The 26,831-nt window shown below is 33.6% G+C and overlaps 1 protein-coding gene across 1 annotated transcript; it reads left to right on the top strand.

The window, feature by feature from the left end:
- The first annotated feature begins 17,981 nt into the window (after positions 1–17,981).
- LOC113739539 (transcription factor bHLH162-like) lies at positions 17,982–20,658 on the top strand. The gene is made up of 3 exons (XM_027266758.2): positions 17,982–18,188; positions 19,900–20,238; positions 20,366–20,658. Exons 1-3 carry the CDS (start codon positions 18,051–18,053, stop codon positions 20,432–20,434), a joined length of 546 nt encoding a protein of 181 aa, XP_027122559.1. The 5' UTR covers positions 17,982–18,050; the 3' UTR covers positions 20,435–20,658.
- The last annotated feature ends 6,173 nt before the right edge of the window (positions 20,659–26,831 follow it).

The following is a 26,831-nucleotide window of genomic DNA, read 5'->3' on the forward strand; positions in this document are numbered from 1 at the left end:
CTTCTTACTTGGTTTTGACGGGTACAAATTTAAAGCATAGAAAGTAGTTTTGGTGTGTAGATTATGGCTTGAAACATGTAGAATGATATATTGCATTAGCTACATTATCTCTCTTTTTAGCAAGTAATTAGAAAGAATTCTACACTAGAAAGATGAAATTCCAATTGAAGCAAAGCTTGGCCTCTCTAATCTTGAATTGCTGATTATACTTATGGAATTGCATCCTTCCATTAGTTAAAATATCAATTAATTAGTTTCCTTGTCGCCAAGAGAGAAGTTCTTCTACTTGATCAGTTCCTTCACTACCTTGGTGAAGAAAATGCCTTGGTGAAGTTCAATGTATTTGTCTAAGCATTGTTTATCATACAGGAAATATCTATAGCACATGAATGAGACAGGCGATAACTAAAAATGGAATTGACGGTTAAGTGTCCCAAATTGATGAATACATTGAATCTCAACTTATTTGTAAAACTTCCTTGAACGTTTACATAAGCGTTGGAATCCCAACAAGTGTCTTAAGGATATGGTTATGTCTTCACAAATTTATGGTTATCTCCATTTATTTAGTACTGAGTTCGTTTCATCTAACACACTTTCTAGAGTATTTTGAAGGACATTTTTGGGACTAAGTGCAAGAAACTTTTATATTTGTTCATACTCCAATATTCCCCGAGGAAAATATATGGTCAGATTCAATGATTTTTTAGCAAGTAACTTCATCAATTTTTAGTTCCATTTGTTGCGTCCAATTAAGGGAATGAGTCCATCTCTAAGTAACTTTCACATGATTAGGACCACCTTAGTGTATACCTAAATGCTTTGGATTTAATTGTTTTGTTATGTGACACAACGCTTCAAATTCATTCTGGAAGTTTGGTTTTTAATTACCTTTCTTTTGGACTACGAACTATGTGGATATTTAATATTAGTAAAAAGCAAATTTCAATTTCATGGAGCTTGTCATATTCATAGATTTTACTTGTGTTACATTTGTTAACAAAGTTTGAAGTTTCTTACATGGTAAATGCAGGAACAGCTTTCCCAACGAGATCAGATTGATCAAGTTGCTGCTTATATCATGCAATTAAAGGACAGAGTAGAGAAACCGAGGAAGACAAAAGAGCTAGTAAAGAGAAAAATTAAAACAAAGGGCTCTAATACCGGAAATTCAGCCATTCCGGGATCAAGAATTCCAGTTGTGAAAATCAGAGAAATTGGTTCAAGCTTAGAAGTGGTTTTAGTAACCGGTTTGGGGAAGAACTTTGGGTTACATGAAGTCATCATCGTTCTTGAAGAACAAGGAGTGGAAGTTGTTAGCATTAGCATTTCTACCATGGACAATAGAATTTGTCACATATTGCATGCTCAGGTGCTTATCAATCCTATTAGTTTTCAAAGAAAGAAATAATTACTGGATTAGAATTAGGAAAACTTGGTAAATTGAAGAGATTAAAATCCTAAACTGACATCTCATCCTTTTGTTTCTTAATTTGCAGGTTAAAGTTTCTAGACTTGGCGTAGATACTTTGACAATTTACGATAGACTGCAGAAGTTGATCAATTAGGACACTTGATTTTACAACGAACGAATGAGGAAGAAGAAGTGATTGCTTTGAACGGCAGTGAAAAACTAAATAAACAAAACAAGCAAACAGATATACCTTCGTGAACGGAATTATTTTTGTCTCTGCTTAAGATCTAGTTCCTCATCGTCCTTGCAATTTTTGAGTCCTGCTATCATAGTTGATGTAAAGATGGAGGACTTTTGTTGATATGTAAGGAGTTTGTGTACGAGTTATTCATCTTTTCTTGAGTTCACAGTGTGTATTTTTGGTTTTTAATAAGATTAAAATTTAGTCCGTAATAGTGGGATCGATACAAATTCACTACCTATACATTTAAATTTTGCTTGTTTATCCTTCAAAATGGAAGTCCTTTAATTAGCAAAAAATGGTTGTTCATTTTTTTTTTAATATGAATACAAGTATCCCACAATGGTGGGAGTGGTAATTGCTAAGATGATTATAAGCATTAAAACGTGAACCAATTAGTTAGTCAATTAACTAACAAACGTAAGGGTTAACTACACTTATCCCCCTAGTAATTATGGGTAAGTTGCAATTTGCTTCCAAAATTAATATCAACATCACTTTGCTCCCTTTTATTTTCGATCAAAATATTTGGTCAGATTTTTAATCTGAAAAGCTTTTGTAATCAATTTTGTGCTCTTAACTTTTACAATGTCCAAGAAACTATGCACTTCGGGCCCAAGTAAATGGAGTCTGTAGTTTTTTACCTGTAAGGATTCACGTAAATATTTTTATACTTAAATTTCCCTTTGATGCTTGTCTTTAAGCGTGAATACTATAAAAATGTTTTTAACCAAAACTCATCTCAGATTGGGGCATAGGCCCCTAAAATTCTCTTGGATTGATGCATACGATACTTGAGTTGATGTCCTTAGTACACATAAACTCACTTAAGACCATTATATTTATAACCACCATGATAAGAGATTGCTTTGTAAAATTCTCGATATAGGATACAAAGACAAATTCAACAAATCTTCATCTTGGCATGTATCCAATATTGATAAATGGTAGACAAAAAACAAAAACAAGCTCCACCTTGTCCACAAGAGTTCCAATGGATCTCCACAAATCACAAAAAGTCCCAATGGACCCTAACGAGCTGCCAATGAATCAAGATGCAAAAGACTCTGCGGATCCCAACGAGCCAAAACTCACAAAAGGTTCAATAGATCCCAACTGACTAAAACACAAACATAGTAATCTTACTTCACCTTATTCACAAAACCCTCAACGAGTTCCAACGGGTCAAATAACTTTTTTTCAAAACCCAATTGAACTCCAATAGGGGATTTTTCTTCACTCTCTGTAGCAATAAATCAATATCCAGGAACTGATATTGATAGTCTGTTATTGTTATCAAGAACCCAAAACTTGAAACTCTAATATCGGATATAGGACTAAAAAAAAAATTAAAAAACTTATTGGAGATATATTTGACAAAATCAATATGAAGGGAGGCAATTTACATACATACAAGTATGTGTGGGAGAAGAGGAATAATGCCAACAATAATTTATTAATTACATTATAAGAACAAAGCTCTCAATCCTTCACTCTTCTCAGCTAAATACAATAATATGACTCCCTATTTACAGACTAGATAACTTGATAAATAAGTCTTACAACCATAAGAAATTTCCTAATAAAATATTAGTTCCTAACAATAAAACTCCCAGAACTTGACTCTAATAAAATTATTAAAATCCTAATTTCACTAAAATACTACTAAATAATAATATGCAAATTTCTAATTTTAAATTTTGCTTTAATATGCCAATAACTATAAATTTCTTTGTTATCCACAGAGGGGGAGGAAGGGGAGAGGAGATTGTGACCAAATTTGACTGCAGCTAGCATGAACAGAGAAGAGAAGGGAGGGCAAAAGGGCTTGGGGGAAAGGGAAAGAAGGGGAAAGGAAATGAGGGGAGGAGAGAACAGGTAGAAGGAGGGAAGAGGAGGGAGAGGAAAATAGAGGAGAGAAGAGTAAGGAGGGGAAGGAAGAGGGAGGACTGATAGTGCCAGTGGAGGAGGAAAGAGAAGATGAACAATGGTGGGTAACTAGGGATGTGTGGTGATGGTAGGTGGAAGAAGAAAGAAATGGAAAGTTTTTAAAATTAATTATATTTACCTTCTTTGAGGTTTGACCAAGGAAAGAAACAAACACTTTGAATTCCCCCCCCCCCCCCAAAAAAAAAAAAAACAAACAACCAAGGAAAGAAATAAAAATCATAGAAAGAAAGTATACCTTTAGTAGTAAACCTACCAAAAAGTCACCACTTTGCTCTTCCGCCATTATTTCTTCAAGTTTGAATTCCCCAAAATGTTCCTTGTCCACAACCACCAGTTTCCCACTTAGCCTTTCTAGAACAACCACAACTAGATCAGCAAAATCATATACTAGCACAGTTCCAAAGTTCAATGTGACAGCCCCACCTTTCCTTAGGGCATACCCCAAGGGTTAGCGGACTGACTGCCCAACTATCGTCAGGACTACTAAACCAAAATTCACATAAAGTACTAAAACGTGCAATTTAACTTCCATTCATCAACCCAAAACTATATACAATGGAGTCGCTAAAGATTCAACTTAAAATACAAGCCAGAGTATCCAAACATATACAAATACAAATGAAGTTTACTAATACAGAGGAGTTTAAACAAAATAAAACTAAAACTAACTCAACTCTTTCTCCAAAATCACGCTCTCAAAACTTTGCCGCCTGTGAGGAAAACAAAGGGTAACAGGGTGAGTTTTCGCCCAATGAGGTGCCAAAAGATCATGCAATCACAAATCACATAACTAAACTTTTAATCGATCAAATATAAGCATCAAATAATGAAATAAGTAAACACCACAACTCATTCAGAGCATTCAAGTAAAAGGATACATATAGCTCTCAAGAGCCAATTTTCCCCTTGCAGTAACTTGATTCAAACCCGTTGACACTCTATCAACGTTTAAAGAAGTAAAAACAATGACAGTAGATCTCCACTTTACACCAATTTTTTGTCCACCAAACATATCCCTTACCAGGCCCGAACACCAAATAGAAATAGTAGTGGTAATACTCGAATATACCCAGACAAGAACAAGTATGGTCGATGAGATAACTCTCCAATCAACTTAATCAAGATAGAGGTACTGAGATGTGAATGAGAGGCACCTCCCACTCAGATTGAGTGTGGTATATGCTGCCACTCAACATTAGGGTCGACGAGATAACTTTCCAATCGACTTAATCAAGATAAAAATACTGAGACGGGATGAGAGACACCTCCCACTCGGATTGAGTGTGGTACATGCTGTCACTCAGCACTTACAAGTCAAGCACAAGTACAAACACAAGTTAAGGTCAACCAAGATCAAGCAAGCACAAAATCATTCAACAAAGGGAGCATGAGCGTGATAAAGTACACTCTCGTCTCATCAGGTTCAATATTCAACACACAACACGTGGTATCATCCAAATCAAGATATCAAGAAACATGCACTTGACACTCACCAGTTTAAGCAAAACAACGTCAAAAGTTCACCCTCCGAATTATACCCTTGATCACCAACAAACCCTAAGAACAATCAAGATAAAGTATTATGGTTCAAATATTCACAATTCAGGTGAACCAAAGAAAATCCAACTACTAATGCAAAGATGCAAATATGGTTTTGGAGTGAAAAGAGAACATTTGGATCCAAGGGACATGAGTAACCAAGGAGTTCCTCATTCCAATTCATGATTGGAATTTCTGGCAACAAATTGTTAAAAAGACAACCAACCTCGATCCTAATGTGAAACAAATGCAACTAGAAATCATGCTAGAAGAAACCATCACTTTTCCCTCTTATTTTACACATATTTTGTCAAAATTCAGCTTATACACTACCATCAAAGTGCACTCAAGAAATCACATGTAACCTAAGTCCAAATCAATCCAAAATCACCCCTCTTATATCACTTATTTCATAAGAAAGGAAGTAGTAAAAATTTCAGCAGCACTTCCCCTCATTTTCTTTACTTTTCCATCCAAACTCAACACATATTTTCATCTCAATCCAACCTCAATCCCAACCACAATTTATAGGCTATAAGTACTTTTGTTTAAGGCCACAAAATCGTCCAAAAATAGCCAATTTTTAGCTCAAAAATCAACCACAACAAAGCTGAAATTTGTAACCCTAGGCTGAAATTTTCAACTACAAGCTGAAACTTTCCATAAGCAAGCCACAATAACTTATAAAAGTTAGAAAATTCACATGGCAAAACTACCAAATCATGGCCAAGGTCAAACATCATTTAAAAGCTAAAATTTCACTATCAAATCTGAAATTTTTGAACCACCACTCAAACCATAAAATTGTCATGAAAACTACCAAAATCAAGCCCTAAAAACACTCTTATGCAAGTATTAAAAGAAAAGAGAGTTTCTTGACATAGTTACCTTAATATCCTAAGAAGAAATAGAAACCAAGTACTTCTTTCTGCCAAATCACTCCACCAAAGCCCTTAATCCACCTTAGATATCACCTTTTATGGAATAGTCTGTAAGATTAATAGTTAAAACTCAAGAATCAAGCAAACGTATCATTCTTGGACAACAACACAAAAGATATCCTTTTCCTACAAACGTATCATTCTTGGACAACAACACAAACTTATCAACCTCAAAAACAAGTCTAAAACTAAACTTGTTCAACAAACTACTTGACATATCCTAACTTTTAATGTATGGAATATATTAGTCAAAGTTACAATATTTTTGGAAGTGAACTTTAATTCTACTTCACTTGTTCCTATAACCAGAATGGTGGCAAAAAATTTCTTGTAGATTATGGTGTTTTCATCCACCAGTTTCATGGACTTTGAGTTAGTAAGCCAGTTGGATAGTTTTCCACTTCGAGCTATCTTAGATGAAGAAAATGATCATTTTCAAGGTGAATAGTGGAGGGATAGAGTGATAGGGTATAAATTGTATTACATTTATAAGTATAAGCTGATTGTTAATCATGTCATTTGAACTTAGAAACTACTTAATTTTGCTCTTACACTGTTCTAATAGGTGAAAAGCTCAATTGGAGGGAAAATGGACTAAAAACGTGGCGCGAAAATGCAATGAAAGAGGAAAAAGTCAAGAGAATAGGGTTTGGCAGGATTGGCATGTTTCAGAGTTTTGGCAATAACTTGAGTTACACAAATCAGATTGGGATTATTCTTGATTCAATTTGAAACTAAGAGCACACTCCACAATTCTTGTGAAGACATCGATGTCCAGTCCCTACGTTTTCATAGCCAAATATTCAAACTACTAAAGTATAGTTGCACTACAAAGTTCTTCTGACTAGCTCTCAATATTTTGGGCATATATTAGCATCCAAACCTTCAAATGATTTGATTCTTAAGGCTTTCAAAATCTTATTCAAAGAGTTACAACTTTCATGTTTTGAACAAGAGCTGATTCGGCCTTTTTTATGGAGATTTTTAGCCTTAAATTGGATCCGCGAAGCGATCTATCCGTGGATATTCAATAACCTGCAGCATTGTTCATATCGGAGTTGTTCTGGTCAAGTCATCTGATGAAACTCCAGCGCCAGAGTTTATGCTGGTTTTTGCACCAATGTTCATCTAAAAAATGTACGAAATTGTCATTTTTAGCTCCAATAAGCCCAATCCTACCCCGTTTCAAATACTGCTTTAAGAAACTATAAATAGAGGTTATCTAGGACATTTTTAGGGGTGGAAAGCATTAGTTTAAGTTAGTTTCAATATCTTTTCATAGTTTATTCTTGAGAGATCAAGATCAACGGAAGCAAATTAATGCAGCGCGCAAGGAGAAGATTGGAGCAAGTAACTGAGAAGTTTTCTTACTCTTTTTTTTTTTAATCTTTGTAGTAACTCTTTGAATTCATGGTTTTAATTCCAAATCATATTGAACTAAATTGTTTCTAAGGTTAGGATTTTTATGAAGGAATTTGATTAATTTTCTAGTTTAATCTCTTGCCTTTTGTTATGATTTATTTATCATGATTTAATTACATGTTTATACTTGGCCATCATAAACATGCTCTTAGGATTTGTATTGAAATGAGAAGAGACATACAACTGTGCACTAGATAGACAAATATAATTAACCTAATCACGATATTAGGTTAGGATTTATATGACGTACTTATACTACCAAAGTTCTTAAAGGATTTGATTGAATACTTGCGATCTCAAGAGAAACGTAAGATTTAATTAGGCATACTTTAGATATATCAAGAGATAATCTAAAATACAATTGTGTGATGCGTTCATGGTTTATTAAGAAATTAACTAGATAATTGATTCAAAATTTGGATTAAAACTTGAAATCCTAAGCTCACGTCTATTGTTTTCTCACCACTACTTTATTTAAATTGATTATTACTTTTGCTTAGTTAGAAAATATAACTCCTTGAATTTAACTTTGTTACTTTGTTAGAATAATTAAAATAGAAAATTAACTCGTCCCCGTGGGTTCGATCCCTTGAATGCTTTAGATGATTTATTACTACGATTAATCCTGTGCACTTGTAAGAATTCGTTGATCATAGAGCTATTTATTGTTGATCTACCACAAGTTAAAATGGTGTACTACTCATTGACAAAATCATTTTAGGAGTATAGTCAAACTAAAAACTATAAAGAAGTGTATTTTTTTTAACCCTTCCAACAACTTTTCACACCCTTCCTACCTTCAATTGCCAGGTGCAAAATTGAATTCTAAATTTAATAGCAGGGAAGTATCTAAGAGTCTTCCTCCAATGGTTAAAGCCTTGTTAGGAGGAAATAACCATTATTTGCCTTTCATTTTGAAATCTTTTATTTTATTCATTTTTTTGTGTGTAATAATTGGTTAATGGTGCTTGAATATCTTGTCACTTATTTTGATACCTCTCTAACAAAATTTGTCAATTTTATCTATCTTCATGTGTTAGATATGATTGGAAGCTGAAGGGTGATGCAAGGATCAAAGTTTAATACATCGGAACAGATTCATGTCAACATACAAGGTTGTATGACTATTTATGTTGGGAAATGTGTTTCCAAATTGAGGTTTGGAGTTCATCTGATCGATTACTCTCAGGATTGAGTCATTTACTCAAAATTCTGAGAGCATTGTGGGTGGAAATTCGAAGTTTGTGTGATTCAGAAAAGCTTGGTTGAAGGATTCACACTGTGGAAGTATTTCTTAATTAGATGGAGAGGTACCTGCAGCTTCTGATTTTATTTTGTGGAACCAGAGAGTAGAAATAGTACCTGGTTTGTGGAACGAGAGAGTAGAAATAGTACCTGGAATGCTTAATGTTGATCTGCTGAAATATTGCACCACAGTAATTTGTGGATTACATTCCAAGTATTAGTTTTCAACCAAGCAAAACCTGTTTCATCTGACTCTTGTAGTTCGGCTTTCCTATCTCAGTCTCAAGTTACATTTGAAAACGGCCAACTCTACGGCAAGACCTCTGAAATATGGAATAATCCTGGAAACCTCCCTTGATGTTTGTAACAATACCACTTAAAACCCATGAACTTCAAAAAATATCACTTGTCTATCCTATTTTTAACTTTTTGCAACATTGTCAACCCCATTTCAAAGTATATTATTAGAAAACTCATTTGTGGATAGAGAATATATTTTGAAAAACACTCTCATCCAAACAGAGCAGCCTCAAATAAGCTTGTAGACATAAACATTGTGTCTTTTTTTATGTTGTCAATCTAGATAATAAATTTAGAAAATTTTAAAAATTCTAAAAATTTGAAAAACTCCTCAAATTGACCAAAACACTTTACAATAAAGGAATAATCTTTTTATCTTGAAAATGCTTTGAATATGTAATAATGGTTAAATTTGTGATCTTTTTGAATATGTTTCACATTATATTTTAGTCAATTTTATTATTAATTGGCATAAGTTGTTCATTTTTGTCTTTAATTTGCACTTTAAGTTGATAGGTGAATTAGTTGTGATTTTGTCATTTTACTTGCAAATTCTCTTCGTTTTCATAGGGAAAATTATCAAACTCAATTGGAAGTGAAACGGTGATTTAACAAAACGAGGATTAAAAGCTTGAGAAGTCACAACGATGTCTAAAAGAGATGGTGCAATTCAAGGATGTTTCTTCAACAAAAAAAAAAAAAAAAAAAACCCTTGAGGGTTACTCTGTAGATCCTACTAAGGATTATAGGCAAAGTGCTCATTTTGTCAAGAATCACATGCTCTGCATAATCCCTAAAAGAATCCCTTGAGGGATTCATGACAACTACAAGTTGCCAACTTGCATGACATTTATGTTTTTCTCCATTTTTGCCAAGACAAAAAGGGGCAACTTCTACCAACTTTTGGGGAATCTAAGAGCTTCTTTTCTTGACTCTTAACAAGAAAGAAAAACATTATTAAGGGGAGAGATTAGCTCTTGATAAGAAGAAGAACTTTTTCTTCTCTTTCCTCTCTAGTTTAGCTTGGTATACTTTTAGATCTAGTTTTTATTTTTCTTGAAGAACTCTTGATGTAACAATGTATTTTTTGATGACAATGAAGATGGTGAAGTTTGAAGATCTTATTTCTTTAGTTGAATAAGCATTTCTTTCTTTTTACTCTCTTTGTTGTTTCATTAATGTTTAATTACATTGAAAATATGAGCTTTGTTGTTAAATTTACTATGCCTAGTTAAATCTTCTTGTTCTAGGGATAGATGAAGCTATTTGTGCCTTAATTATGGTTGAATAAAGTTCATTATTGCTATATCTTGTACTTGCTAGTTCATCTATTCCTGTTTTAACACTTGTGAATGTTTGATTACCATTTACAAGCCATGATAGTTGTTGTTAATCTATGAGAATAGTTGACAATGATGAAAATGGAATAGGTGGAATCTGAGTAGGCACACAAAAGTAGTGGTACACTTAGGTGGATGTTTTTGGCATTTCTAGATCTAGATTAAGTCTTCACTATGGATTTCACCATGAGAGTAGAGAAACTATAGTGTTGGCTAAATTCAGTTCATTGGCGAGAGCGAGTTCCGATGATTTGAGTAAAATGTATCCTTAGCAAAACAAGAGCATTATTGATAATTGACTATTTTATCCATAGTTAGGTGCATTTAATGGATTCTGTACCCTAGGGCATTTCTGTTTAGTTGAATTTCTTTAAATTGTTAATTTTCCTAGCTTTGTTTTAACATTCTTGATTAGTTTAGATAATAGAATGAGCTGAAAGCTTTAGTACTTGGAAATGATCCTCATGAGATTGATCGTAGCTCACTAATACTACGAGCCATGACTAATACACTTGCAGTGAATGAGGAAATTAGGCTAAAATTTAAAACATAGGTTGGAGCCTCGTCAATATGTCCTTAAACCAATTTTTTTTGTATGTTAAAATATCGTTTTCATACAAATCCCATCAGCATTATATATTTGCATAGTTTGTCTTTATTTTCAACCTTTTATTACATGATTGTAATTTTGGAAAAAAAGTAGGACAACAAATGACATTTTTGTAATGAAAACGTCTTCTCTATTGAAAATAAGTTTTAAAATAATATACTTTGAAATGGATTGGAAATGTTACAAAAAGTTAGGAGAGGCAAGCAATATTCTTCAAAGTTAAGGGGTGTCAAGTGCAACTGTCAAAAACCTCAAGGTAAGTTTATTAAATTTTCCCTTTTAATATTGGGATAAGTTTGGAAACTTCCCCTGAGGTTTAGCCTAGTATCATTTACTGCACTTGAAGTTTCAAAAATAATCACTAATCTCTGCTAAAATCATATGTTTTGTAACAAACTCACCCCAGCATCATAAAAATATTTTTAAAATAACCATTTATAGAGATAGATGTATTTTTATTCCAACTTTGCCCTTTTGTATTGTCCTATTTTGAATTTTTTTTCCAAATTGATTTATAACATATATTTGCATGGAGAACTAAAAACGATTGAAGGGAGTGTTGAGTGCATCAATAATTGGTAGAATACTATTTTTTTCTATCTTTGTTTATTTCCAGATTTTTTTTGCTTACATAATTGTTAAACTAACAAAGGAAACTTAATTAAAAGATTGGCATATAAAGACTAAAAATGTGGCAAAGAGAGATGTTTGAATGCAATACAAGTATTAGATTATCTATTTTTTATAGATTTATATTTATTATCTTCTACTTTTTATTTTTTCACATATATAATGGTTAGAATAGTGAGGATAATTTGATTGAATATTGACATAAGAAAACAAAAAGTTGAGGACGGGGATGTTTGGGAAAAATATAATTATTAAAATCGCCAAATCTATAGATTTTGGTTCTTTCTTGTCCATTTCTTTTGCATAAGTTATTTTTAATTTGCGAGAGTAAATATAAGATTGGCATAAAACAACAAAAGTAAGGGAACCGAGATGTTAAGTATTTTCACATCCAACCCTTTTTTGGCCTATGTAAATGTTAGCTTTAATAAAGGTGCTTTAATATAAAGTTCATATAGGAAGGCTAAGAAATTTGGCAGGATAATGGTAATTAAGTACAATTGTTCGAGTAGCCATTGTCTTTATAAATTTAGATTTTATTATATGTTATTGGACTAAATAATTATTATAATATCAAGGATAATTAATACCTAGGACTTCCCGCCTTCCTTGCCCGAAAAAAATGTAGGGAAAGCGGGGAAAACGGCTTCCAACTAGAGCTTGATTCCGGTTAGGGCAAAAAACCTCGACGACCATTAAATTATTGGCAAGATCATATTTTGGCCATCGAACTATTTTTTGTCAATAATTGGCCACTAAACAATTTAATCCGTAAATTCGTGACCATTTTATCATTAATCGCTCTTAAGTTCTAAAATTAGCATTACACATGGCAATGTCCGAGGGCAATTTTATCCAGCAATTTACTAATCCTCGTTCGCTCCCTCCCTCCCTCCGTGGCCTTCGTAGTTTCCGCTTCCCCGCTCCTAAAACCTCCCTACCAATGCCACCACTGACCACCATCTATTTGCACACACTCACGTACTCACTCATCTACATCCACCACCATCACCACCATCACCATAACATCATGGAGAACTCTCCACTCTCCATTCTTGTCCTCCACCTCCTTTTCTCGCGTCTCCATCCACCACTTGCGACCACGGCTTTTCACCGCTCTCCCCCCAATTTCATCCTCCCTTAAACCACCACTGCTTTCCATCTATGCACCCAAATTCTCTCTTCAAAATTTCTCCCCTTCACCCCCTAAACTCCTTTACAAAAAACTCTCTCCCCCCCAACTCCTCCACTAACGACAGTGCACCCTCCACCACCGAGCTAAAAACCGTCGCCCTACAAGTAGGGCTGCAAACGAGTCGAGTTTTGGGCTAATCGAGCCGAGTCTCGACTAAATTTTACCAAGCTCGAGCTCGACGAGCCAGCAAATTTAAAGCTCGAGCTCGAGCTCGAAAAAAAATAAAAAATAATTATTTTATTTTTTAAAAAATAAATAAAATAATATTTTTTCTTAATAAATAATAAAATATTAAGGATATATATGTAATTTTACTATTAAAATAAGAAAATAAAAATATATATACTTAAAATAAAAATATATATATATATATACTTAAAATAAAAAAATAAATATTATATATATATACTCGAGCTCGCGAGCCTAACGAGCTTAATATTTTGAGCTCGAGTTCGAGCTCGATTTCGACTCGAGCCAACTCGAGCTCGACTCGAGCTCGATATTGATCGAGTCCGACTCAAGTTTAGAGCGGCTCGATTCGTTTGCAGCCCTACCTACAAGGTGCAAAGATCATCCCTTTAATCATTTCAATCTGTATTGGACTAATTGTCCGTTTTCTAGTACCCAAACCCCCAGAGGTCACCCCTCAGGCCTGGCAACTCTTATCAATCTTCCTTTCTACAATTGCTGGCCTTGTCTTGAGCCCACTACCCGTGGGAGCCTGGGCGTTCTTGGAATTAACTACCTCAATTTTGACGAGAACTCTCCCCTTTACAATCGCTTTTAGTGCATTTACTAATGAAGTTATTTGGTTGATTGTCATTTCCTTCTTTTTCGCTCGCGGGTTTGTGAAGACAAGGTTGGGGGATCGAATTGCTACCTATTTTGTCAAATGGCTGGAGAAAAGTACTTTGGGATTGTCTTATGGGTTGACTTTGAGCGAGGCTTTGATTAGTAAATTGCTGGACAAAATTGCTCCGGACATTGTCACATGTAATGCTAATTTCAGAACTTAAGAGCGATTAACGATGAAATGGTCACGAATTTACGGATTAAATTGTTTAGTGGCCAATTATTGACAAAAAATAGTTCGATGGCCAAAACATAATCCCGTCAATAGTTTTATGGCCGCTGAGGTTTTTTGCCCTTCCGGTTATCCTTCGTGTGGCTACTGTAGGAATGGGTGGATATGCTCTGTACAGGTACATGATCCGAGTCTGTGCGGTTTGTTCTTATTAAATGGTGACAGCACTGTACACTACAGACAGTAGTATAACAAATACTAATATAATAAACGATTCATCGAACGGATACCCTGACACTCGTTGAAATGTATTTCAAATGTTAAATTTTTAGAAATACAATATTAATTAGGAAAAATGTATAATTGTAAAGGGATTAATTAGGAAAATAGTATAAGTGCAAGAAAAACTAGTAATTATTAGTGTATAGATGTACATTAGGTTGAATGGAATATAGGTGTGTTAATAGAGTGATCTACCAGCATCTATGCATTAGAAAAACCCTATAATAAATATAGACATTAATAAAAAATAAAGCAAATTATCCAGATGGCCACTAAACTTTTGGAATCGTTGAGTTCTGATCATTGAATTATTAAAAGTCTAGTTTTAACCACTGAACTAACTAAAATTTAGATTTCGAGTCATTATATTAGATTTAATCGTTAATTATGCCGCTTTCTTTTGTCTCGTGAATTGTGCGAGCACTCAAATCTTTCAAGTTTAACGATTAAATCTAACAAAATTATTCGAAATATAAATTTTAGATAGTTCAACGATCAAAATCAGACTTTTAACAGTTTAATAGCCAAAACTTGACGATTCCAAAAATTTGGTGCCATCCAAATAATTTGCTCTACAAAATACAATAAATTTTTTAACATCTTGAAATTGGCATCCAAAAGTTTATTATATTTTTTTATCTTATTATGTTAACATTTACATTTCGTATGTTAGTCTCTACATCTGTTATATTATTATATCTACAGTATATCGCACTGTAATCACTGGTGATAGCAGAAACCTCTCACCTTGTCACTGAAGACATTTTGAATCTTTTTTTGCCTTTTCCCTACAATCGGGTCCTCGAAAATCAGAACAATCTGACTTCTGACACTCTCGTGTCCGTATCCGCGTGAGAGACAAGATAGTGATCTGGATACCATGCGTGATTCTCATTGAAATTGGCATTGGTTGAGGGCAAATTTCTATCTCTCTGGATAGAAGTGTTTTTAAAACCGGACCGGAAGGGTCGGTTTGACCGGTTGAACCGCAAAACCGGTCATGACACCGGTATGGTTGGAAGCTGAAGCCGGAATAGAATAAAAACCGTGAAAACCGAAAAAACCCGGATGAACCGGTTGAATCCGGTTTTGAGTATTCTTACTCACTTAACTTGCCAAACTTACTGACATTCACATTAAAGGCAACAAACTATCAAACCCTAAAGGAAACAAGGTAGCCGCCACTCTTATTCCTCCTCTAAAGTTCCAAACTTTCTTCTTTTGTGAGTTTGTCAAAAACTCTCAATGTTCACTCCTTTCTCTTCTTTCTAGTCTATTATCTTTTTCAATCCAAAGCTCAAACTCCATAACTTACCCACATAAGAAGTCAGATGGATCCTAAAGTTTAATTTTCACGTGTAAAGGCCTGGGTGAGTTTTTTTTCTATTTATTTGTCAGTTTCTTCATTTCTTTTGTGGTTTGAATTTTTTTCTTTTTTTTGTCTTTTTTATTTTTGGGAATGGTTGTACCATTTTAACAATGATTCAAAAAAAAATTACTCTTTTGAAGTTACATTTAGTCCCTTTTATTGTTCTGTTAAGTTGAGAAAGTGATAACTGGGTAATCAATTTTGATTGTTTTTGTTTGACAAATTTGGGCAAAAATTCTTTCTAATTTTTCTACATTTCATATGCTGTTTTAGGAATTCTAGTGACATTTTTTTCCTCTATTTGATGTATTCACTTTTTTTTAAATTTCTCTAAAAATCCTTGGAATTTTTAGATCTTTTGGTGTTTTTGAATTTTTTTTAACTATTCAAATATCTAATGGATTTAAATTTTGTTTGGAATTTTTGCTAATTCATTCCTTATTTTCCAAATTCCTCGCTTATTTTGGTGTAGTAAACGATGTGCTAGCCAAGCTAAATTGGTCATGGAGATTTAAAACACAATGAATTGGGCCCAAGTTTTTTTAATTTGGATGGAACTCAATTGACAAGGCAACTAAGTCCACGGGTACACAATCAGTATGAGGAAGTACTAAAGGAAACTTGGACTGGCCCAGCGCCAGCTATGGTGGGCTTCTGCATATAAATATTAAAAAAATAAAAAGTCAAAGAACCGGTGACCCGGACGATTGAACCGGAAAAAACCGGAACCAGTCACTCAATTGGTCAATCACCAGTCCAAGTTTTAAAATATTGCTGGATGGTGAGCTGGATGCCGGGCGTGATTCTTGAATTGAATCGGGCATTCGTTAGAGGGCAAATTTCTAGCAGTCTAGCACTAATATGAGGAAAAACAAAACGTCACAAATCTAGGAAATATCAGCACCATTTCTTCATATAGGGTCGCTGCAATTGAGCTGTGCGGCGACCATGAAATTCCATATTCATTTTTAATTTTTTTGACAAAATTTGAAAACTTTTGCATTTCAGTCCCTAAAAAATGCACGAAGATGCAGCGACACTGATGCTTTTCTATTTTTTAAATTTCTTGGTCACTACATTTGATTTATCTGGAAACCTTTTATTTCTTTTTATATCTGACTAGCACATATTTGTTGTTTTATCAGATAAATTATTTTTAAAAAAAAATTGTGTTCCGGACTTAGTGGCTAACCGAGATGGAATAAATGCAGAGATGGGGATGATTAAAGTGTAACTTCAAACGTCAAGCCTGTTAAGCATTCTCTTCTTTTTTGTTTTCAATTGTTTTGGGACCTTTTAGTCTGTGCCATAAGTAATTCTTAATTATCTATATATATGATAAGAGATGATTATTAAGTTTGTACCTCATAATAAATAGTTCTTAATTTAGTTCTCAAGAATTCATCAAAACTATGTACAATCATGAATGGTGGCGCTTATATTTGTGTATCGTCAGAATCAATCCATATCTGAAACAGTTATATATAAAGACAATGTACACTTTCATTCCATCAATCGAACAGTGAATACATATTACCTCCCAAAGTATGGATAGTCTGTAGAGTTAGCGTCACTGATACGTAATTTAAAGCGTCATTGATCGTTGCGGTGAGGACGAAGAGTGGAGACACGAAGAAGATTTGACAGTAAACATGGAATTTTCGAAGATTTGAGATGTTTACAGTTTTTCGTTCCTTCCTTTGGATCATTCTTCTGAATCGAGGACGGTGCAAGTCCCCTACTGTGATGACTTATCTATAAGTCAATCGTTGATGTTACAGTCAACCATTGGCTCTGCTTTTCGGAATGAGGGCGGCGTGTACAATTACGTACTTAATAATTATGGAGTGGAAGCTTCGCTCTAAATCAATATGTATAACAAATTTGTATATTTATAAAAAAAAAAAAAAAAAAACTAATCTATTACATGCTGCCAAGATTGGATGCATGGCAATTAATTTTAATTTTAATTTTAAATTTTTGCATATGTGACATGTATTAAATTTGTTACTGGATACAAAATCAATGTACAGGAGATTAATTTTTTTTTATAAAAAAAGATATAAAAGAATAAAAAAAAGTTTAAAAAAAAGGAACAAGAAAAATTGAATTATAATTCTCAGGAAAAGACAAGTGTCATTTCAGGCTTGGTGTCCAAGAATTTTAGTGCTTATCTGTCACTCTACAGTTATCGCTGTCCGTAACTGTAGAGCCCAGATCAGCCAACCTATGCGGACGAATAGTGTGGAATTCAAGTTCAAACATCCTCTGTACGTTGTATGTTTTTGGGACCCGCATCACTGAAAAACAAATTTAATTCTTGTTTCTTTCGCGAAGGATCCTCATATTTACTCGAGTTTCTTGATCAATGACAAAAATTCAATTTCACACCAATGCTTATGATCATCACATTTGACATGATTTGCCTATAAATACACTTGGATTCTTAGCCATTCTAACTCTGGGAAAGATACTTCAAACCACATTAGTGGTTTTTGGCCTTCTGAACTTTTTTCCAAGGGATTTGCTGAGATTTTTTGGCGGGATTATGGAGAATTGTAGTGTTAATGATGCTTCACGAAAGCTTGATAGGAAAACTGTTGAGAGGAACAGAAGGATTCGCATGAACGGGCTCATTCATGAGCTTACATCTCTTGTTCTTCCCCAGCATTTTGTGCCATCCAAGGTGCTTTGTCTTTCTCTTTATAAATGTCTGCCTGGATCCTTTTTTTTTTTTTTAAATAAAAATGTAAGTAGAAAGTTTCCAATCCGGTACCTCTCACCTGCACTCCCTTCCTTCTTACTGCTCCACCGAACATATCCCTCTCCCCAACCTGAACCTATTTTCATTTCGGGTATTTCTGATTTTGAAATGAATAATGAAATTTTGTTTTGCTTTTTGGATGAATAGAGTACTTGGTTTTGACGTTGGGTACAAATTTAAAGCATAGAAAGTAGTTAGGTGTGAAGATTATGGCTTGAGACATGTAGAATGATATATTGCATTAGCTACATTAACTCTCTTTTTAGCAAGTAATTAGAAAGAATTCTACACTAACTCTCCTTTTACAAATTGCAAATATTTCATTCTTGCAACTAGAACAGTTTAGGGTTTTGTCAAAACCACGTTTTTTGCTTTCTTTGTTGTCCAGAATGCATCCCAAGGAAATCAATCCATCTGTAACATCATCTGTGTCGTGTATAAGAAGTGAATATACATGTGTACTATCCTTTTCTTTATTATTTTCACGAATTCGGGTTGCACTAGTTTAATTTGTTGCATCCCTTCTCCTTCTTCCTTCCAATGATGGGGTTTCCTGGCAGATTCCTACGTATATTGCTAAGAAAACGAGGCAAAATTACATGGAAGAATCATATGGCCTAACCTAAGAATGTGTTAGTCACGTAAAGATGAAATCCCAATAGAAGCAAAGCTTAGCCTCTCTAATCTTGAATTGCTAATTATACTTATGGAATTGCATCCTTTCATTAGTTAAAATATCAATTCATTACTTTCCTTGTCGCCAAAAGAGAAGTTCTTCTACATCATCAGACAATTCTGTTAAAAAAACACATGTTCCATGTGAAGAAAATGCCTTGGTGAAGTTCAATGTATTTGTCTAAGCATTGTTAAGTATTTGTCTATAGCACATGAATGAGACAGGCGATAACTCAAAAAGAAGTTGACGGTTAAGTGTCCCAAATTGATGAATACGTTGAATCTCAACTTATTTGTAAAACTTCCTTGAACGTTTACATAAGCGTTGGAATCCCAACAAGTGTCTCAAGGATATGGTTATGTCTTCACAAATTTATAGTTACCTCCATTTATTTAGTACTGAGTTCGTTTCATCTAACACACTTTTTTCTTTTTTACGGAAGCGTTAGAACTTGTATTGAAATCAAAGCAAGCTATACAACTTGAGCAACTTACAATTGTGTCATTCGACACTAACACACTTACTAGAGGATTTTGAAGGACATTTTTGGGACTAAGCGCAAGAAACTTTTATTTTTGTTCATACTCCAATATTCCCCGAGGAAAATATATGGTCAGATTCAATGATTGTTTAGCAAGTAACTTCATCAATTTTTAGTTCCATTTTTTGCGTCCAATTAAGGGAATGAGTCCATCACTAAGTAACTTTCACATGATTAGGACCACCTTAGTGTATACCTAAATGCTTTGGATTTAATTGTTTTGTTATGTGACACAACGCTTCAAATTCATTCTGGAAGTTTTGTTTTTAATTACCTTTCTTTTGGACTACGAACTATGTGGATATTTAATATTAGTAAAAAGCAAATTTCAATTTCACGTAGCTTGTCATATTCATAGATTTTATTTGTGTTACATTTGTTAACAAAGTTTGAAGTTTCTTACATGGTAAATGCAGGAACAGCTTTCCCAACGAGATCAGATTGATCAAGTTGCTGCTTATATCATGCAATTAAAGGACAGAGTAGAGAAACTGAGGAAGACAAAAGAGCTGGTAAAGAGAAAAATTAAAACAAAGGGCTCTAATACCGGAAATTCAGCCATTCCGGGATCAAGAATTCCAGTTGTGAAAATCAGAGAAATTGGTTCAAGCTTAGAAGTGGTTTTAGTAACCGGTTTGGGGAAGAACTTTGGGTTACATGAAGTCATCATCGTTCTTGAAGAACAAGGAGTGGAAGTTGTTAGCATTAGCATTTCTACCATGGACAATAGAATTTGTCACATATTGCATGCTCAGGTGCTTATCAATCCTATTAGTTTTCAAAGAAAGAAATAATTACTGGATTAGAATTAGGAAAACTTGGTAAATTGAAGAGATTAAAATCCTAAACTGACATCTCATCCTTTTGTTTCTTAATTTGCAGGTTAAAGTTTCTAGACTTGGCGTAGATACTTTGACAATTTACGATAGACTGCAGAAGTTGATCAATTAGGACACTTGATTTTACAACGAACGAATGAGGAAGAAGAAGTGATTGCTTTGAACGGCAGTGAAAAACTAAATAAATAAAACAAGCAAACAGATATACCTTCGTGAACGGAATTATTTTTGTCTCTGCTTAAGATCTAGTTCCTCATCGTCCTTGCAATTTTTGAGTCCTGCTATCATAGTTGATGTAAAGATGGAGGGCTTTTGTTAATATGTAAGGAGTTTGTGTACGAGTTATTTCATCTTTTCTTGAGTTCACAGTGTGTATTTTTGGTTTTTAAAAAGATTAAAATTTAGTCCGTAATAGTGGGATCGATACAAATTCACTACCTATACATTTAAATTTTGCTTGTTTATCCTTCAAAATTGAAGTGCTTTAATTAGCAAAAAATGGTTGTTCATTTTTTTTTAATATGAATACAAGTATCCCACAATGGTGGGAGTGGTAATTGCTATGATGATTATAAGCATTAAAACGTGAACCAATTAGTTAGTCAATTAACTAACAAACTTAAGGGTTAACTACACTTATCCCCCTAGCAATTACGGGTAAGTTGCAATTTGCTCCCTAAATTAATATCAACGTCACTTTGCTCCCTTTTATTTTCGATCAAATATTTGGTCAGATTTTTAATCTGTAAAGCTTTTGTAATCAATTTTGTGCTCTTAACTTTTACAATGTCCAAGAAAATATGCACTTCGGGCCCAAGTAAATGGAGTTTGTAGTTTTTTACCTGTGAGGATTCACGTAAATATTTTTATACTTAATTTCCCTTTGATGCGTGTCTTTAAGCGTGAATACTATAAAAATGCTTTTAACCAAAACTCATCTCAGATTGGGGCATGGAGCCCTAAAACTCTCGTGGATTGATGCATACAATACTTGAGTTGATGTTCTTAGTACACTTAAACTCACTTAAAACCATTATATTTATAATCACCATGATAAGAGATTGCTTTGTAAAATTCTCGATATACCATACAAAGACAAATTCAACAAATCTTCATCTTGGCATGTATCCAATATTGATAAATAGTAGACAAAAAACAAACAAGCTCCACCTTCTCCACAAAAGTTCCAATGGATCTCCACAAATCACAAAAAGTCGCAATGGACCCTAACGAGCCGCCAATGAATCAAGATGCAGAAGACTCTGTGGATCCCAATGAGCCAAAACTCACAAAAGGTTCAATAGATCCCAACTGACTAAAACACAAACATAGTAATCTTACTTCACTTTATTCACAAAACCCTCAACGAGTTTCAACGGGTCAAATAACTTCACCTTATCGCATTGTTGTCGAACTGCCTGACAGGCTTTGACAGAGCTTAATTTTGCCATTTGACTTCCCATCTTACCAGTAGAGGGAAAAGATGTACTGAACATTAGATGAAATGTACTAGTTGAATGGTTTGCGTTACATCTTTATGCTCACAACACTTTTTTAAAAAACTATGCTATTTTCGCAGTTAAAATCACTTCAATTACTAAAGTCTTGTATGCAAGTGAATCTAAAGGCTCATGTGACTATCACTTTGATCCTTAAACTTTAAAATGAAACTCTTTAGTTCTTGAACTATAAAATTTGTCTCACTTAAATAACATCATTAAGGAAGCGAGACATGTTTTTGCCTAAATAGGGGCAAATTTTATACTTTAAGCATTTAAATGGACAAGTTTTATACTATAGAGGATAAAGTATGACAAATTTTATAATTTAGAAACTAAAATATCCCATTTTAAAATTTAGGAACTAAAGTGCAAATTTGAGTCTAGTTAAAGGGTACAATATGAAATTTAAATGTTCATTGTTTATTTCCTTTAGGCTAGTCTATTAAATGGGCTTGGGATAATGAAACCTATCTATCTGGGTCCATATGTACAAGGGAGTACAATTCTCATGGTGTTTTGTTTACGCGGATGGCCCAATTCATTTGGGCTTGGCAGAGTGCTATTAGTATTTCCTCTATTAACTTTTTTTTTTTTGTGGCTTTTCCTTATTCAGTTGTACTCTCTTCAAGAATTTTACTTTGAACAATAGTTGCATCACAAATGTTGTAATTTTCAAAATCACAATTACAACGTAAACTGAGATTTTTAAAAATCAGGAGAGATTTTCATGAGTAGGTATTGTTTTATCGATGTTTATAACTTTCAAAGTTGCAACATCTATAGTTTTGCTATTTTCCTTCTTCTTTTCCCAACACGATAAGGGTGCACACATTACAATATTGGATTAATTTTTTATACATTGATCATGTATTATATATATACTATCACCATTAAATATATGACAACTTATCTGTTTAAATTTGAAATCCAAATTTTGATCATGTATTATACATCTAGCCATAATAGTGTATACAATGTTAGTACATATAAGATTTAGTCATATGTATTTTTGGGCAAAAGAAAGGTTTCGGACTAGGGGAAGGTGACCCATTCCAATTTCCAAGTGGTTGCCACCATCTGAAGAAGCATTCTAGAGGGCCTGGAAACATTTCTCTTGGTCCGGATGAGAAGAAACTATTTTTAGGTCTGCTTGTTTGGACTAAAAATATTTTCCAGAAAATATTTTCAGGAAATTCTAGTGTTTGGCAGCCAAAAAGATTGGAAAATTTTTTTCCCGCAGAAAATCTTCTACACCATCGGCAATAAAATGACTTCCGCATCCATTGTACTGAAGTTATTTTCCAATAAGCTCTCAGAGCTCATCAACCTTTAACAAGAAAATATTTTAGACCTCATCAGTCTCATGGTCCTTTACACATACTTTGTGCCTCCCCCACCACCACCACAAGCCGCCTTGCCGTCTTCTTTATCTTTCTTAATACTATTTGTAAGCATCAGTGAAGTGCTTCATCCGATAGAACTCTATCAATGGTAATGATTTCATTTTTTATGCAATTTCTATTGACATAACGATTAGGTAATTAGTATGATCTGTAATGGTTATGGGTTTGCAATACTATGGATTTCCTGATCATGGAGTATGATCTAATTTTTTGGAATTTGAAGTATTTGGATTGGGGTGGGGAATTGATATAGGTGTGGATCCAGTTTTGGTTGTTGGCAGAAGAAGACTGACGAATCTTCAAGGTGACATTCTTGTAGGTGATGGCTTCGAGGAATATTTTTCAAAAGTGCACCAAAAATCTGAATATGAAGGGAAATAATTTTTTTCCCATGAAGATGATTTTCACTGAAAATGTTTTCCTTGAGAAAAAAATTTTACACTGAAACAAACGGACCCTTAGTTGATCTCGGAATAGCTACTAAGTGGTGAGATAGTACAAGTGGTTTGCATGTGGAATATGATCAAAGACCATATTAGAGCAGAATTGGTAGCAGGAGAGATGATTTATATTTGAGGGCAAAATGTTCCGGTGGCTCTCAAACTAGTACAAAATTTAATTTTTGACCTTCTAACTATTAACTGATAAGTTTTAGCCCTCTAATTAATTAAAACATGTAATTCTAACATTTTTGTTAACTTGAACGGTTATGTTTAACAAAAATAGCATGACAAGCACAGCAGTGGTCCTCAAACTATTGTAAAATTTAACTTTTGACCCTCTAACTATTAACTGATAAATTTTACCCCTCCAACTAATTAAAATCTATAATTTTAACTTTTTCGTCAATTTGAATCGCTATATCGAATAGAAACATCACCACGTGCACAGTAAGGGCATAACCAGGGAGTGCTTTTTCTTCACAAGATATGTGCTAAGGAAATGAAGATGGTCTGTTTATCAGTAGTTGATAAGTGTGCATTTTATGTGTTTTAAGTGTGTTTTATTATTTAATTTTGGTATGTTTTATTCATTTTTATAGCTAATTAACTAGGTTTCTAGTGAAATTCACATCAGCTCCTCATTTTGGTATAATTGTGCAATTGTATGTCGTTTGATGTGTCTTTGATGTCCGTTGTCTTGCAAATCGTTGGACGATGATTGGCATCATCACTTATTGCGTGAAATTTGTACAGTGTTTGGACAATAATTTCTTCTTGTAATGGCTATGAAGCCATCCATTAAATATCCTGCTTCTAGGATTCTCTGGAGTAGCATGGGTAATTTACTTAGATTAATCATCATGCCTCTAAAAAATAAAAAGAAAAAAAGGCTGATTGGCACCTAAAAATCTCTAAGGAGGTTTGTGTACAACATAAGAAGGTTCTGTTCTGCCTCAAGATCTTTCCTTCATAATACTAAATCGTTGATTTACATGGCCTCTTTAAGCATCACTTGTCATAAGCACAGAGTTAAAATGCTGAATTTTAGACGCTTTCCGTGGTTGGATGGACAAAAATATAGGCTTCAGCTGTTCAATAATTGCAGGCACAAAAGTAATTTCAGCGTAAAAGCAGTATATGCCAACCAAAAATTTTGATGGAGCTTGAGGTACTGGTGATCTTTAATTGAAAGAAGTAAAAGAAACCAAAGGATTGTAGAGAAAAGGCATCAATTTCAGCGTAAAATGAGATGATAGAGGTGTGTTTAAGCACCACCCACCTGTTAGCCAAAATTACCACTACCACGGCAGCTTCAACTGTTGACAAAATAAACTAAACCTAGAAGTATTATTTATTTATTTACTAGTTTTATTGGAGTCAGTCTTTTAGTATTTGTGTGATTTAAAAATTTGTATTTTATTTGATAATTTTTTATGCAAGTGGTTTCTTTCCTGACAAATTTGATAGATTATAAACAGAACAATATTTAGGGTGTTTTCTTAACGGAATCTGAAAAAGTCCAGAAAAGTTTGTAAGGTTTTATTATAGTACAACTTTTTTCCATTGTTTTGAAATATAATATTGTGAATTATTTATTTCTCTTCTTTTCTATAAATATTTGAGTGATTGTTTCAACCTTCAATATGTAACCCTACATGCATTGATTATTATTAGAACCCTAAATTTGGTTCTATATTTAACAATAAAAACCACCAAGCAATTACTTGACTGAGGAGATCGGCAAAGGAGATGGAGTTGGGGGGGGCTGCCATTCCCACTGTGTAGGAACCACCATTGCTGCAAAATTTTATTTTTGCTTTTTTAATTTCAGAACCAAGTTTGCTATTTTACCTCTAAAACCCTACAAGTGCAAGTCACATGCATCCCTCTCCGTCTACCTTCAACGTGTAGATCAAATTGAAGGACAAAAAAAAAAAAAAAAAACTTGTTTGGATTGTGATTTTTTGGAGAAAAATTATTACATTTTCTGTGTATATTTCTTCTATACTTCTTCAATTATCGTTTTACATCACATATATGATATCCTAAAAAAGTACTACAATAATTTTTTTCCAAAAACTTCCTAGAAAATGTAATCCAAACAGGTTTTGAAATTTTCCAAGTGATTTTTTTGGGGTTAAAAAAAGGTGAGTAATCAAAAGTAGTTAAAGTTAATAGTTTAATGATATTTATAGCCATTTGCTCAATTAGAATATAATTTTAACGCAAAAATTATAATTAAAAAATTCCTTTATTACGTGTTTTATGTCTAGGACTAATAAGTACTATATTATAGGTCTATACCTGATAATTAACAACTGGAGAAGGAAAGAATATGAAGAGTTGGAAGAGTTAAAAAAATCTGAAAAGGAAAAGTACTTTATAAGCCTGACTGTGAACTCCTCCTTCCAGGAAACTTTGTGGGAAATGAAAAATACAATCCACGTTGGGCTTCTCCTTCAAACATATATCTAGGCCAGAAAACTTTTGACGGGAAAAAGTCCTGTGGATGGTAAATTTCAGCGTAAAAGCAATATATTCAAACCAAAATTTGGATGGATCTCGAGGTACTGATGATCTTTAATTGAAAAAAGTAAAGAAAGCAAAGGATCGTAGAGAAAAGGCATCAATTTCATAAATTCATCTTCTAGGATAGATATACGATCGAAACAAAAGGAAAGAAAAAATGTAGTGTAAAATGCGCCGGAAGTCACCAAAGTATTTAAAAAGTTCATATAGCTCATTAAAGTATCTTTCGTTTCAATTAACCCACTAAACTCCTGAAACTATTTATTTTGTCGATTCCCGTTTACTTGCCCATTAAAATAAGGGTTAATCACATTTTATCCCCTTAAAAAATATCCCATTTCTCAGTTTACCCCCTAACCTTTAATTTTACTCACTTAACCCCCTTTAGAACAAAATTGCCCTTGCATTATTTTGACTTTTCATTTACCTTGTTATCCTTTCTTTTATTTCTTTTTCTCTTTCTTCTTTATTTAATTTTTCCTCTTTCTCACGAAAATCTTTACCTTAATGATTGAAATTAAAAAAGAGAAATTGCAGAGATCTATCTTCTCCTTCAATGATTAAAAAAATATTCAAATCATTTCCCTAAATTATAATTTTTTTTAGCCTTTCAATTCTTTTAATTTTGGATT

The sequence above is a fragment of the Coffea arabica genome, chromosome 4c (assembly GCF_036785885.1).
Source record: "Coffea arabica cultivar ET-39 chromosome 4c, Coffea Arabica ET-39 HiFi, whole genome shotgun sequence".
Classification (NCBI taxonomy): domain Eukaryota; kingdom Viridiplantae; phylum Streptophyta; class Magnoliopsida; order Gentianales; family Rubiaceae; genus Coffea; species Coffea arabica.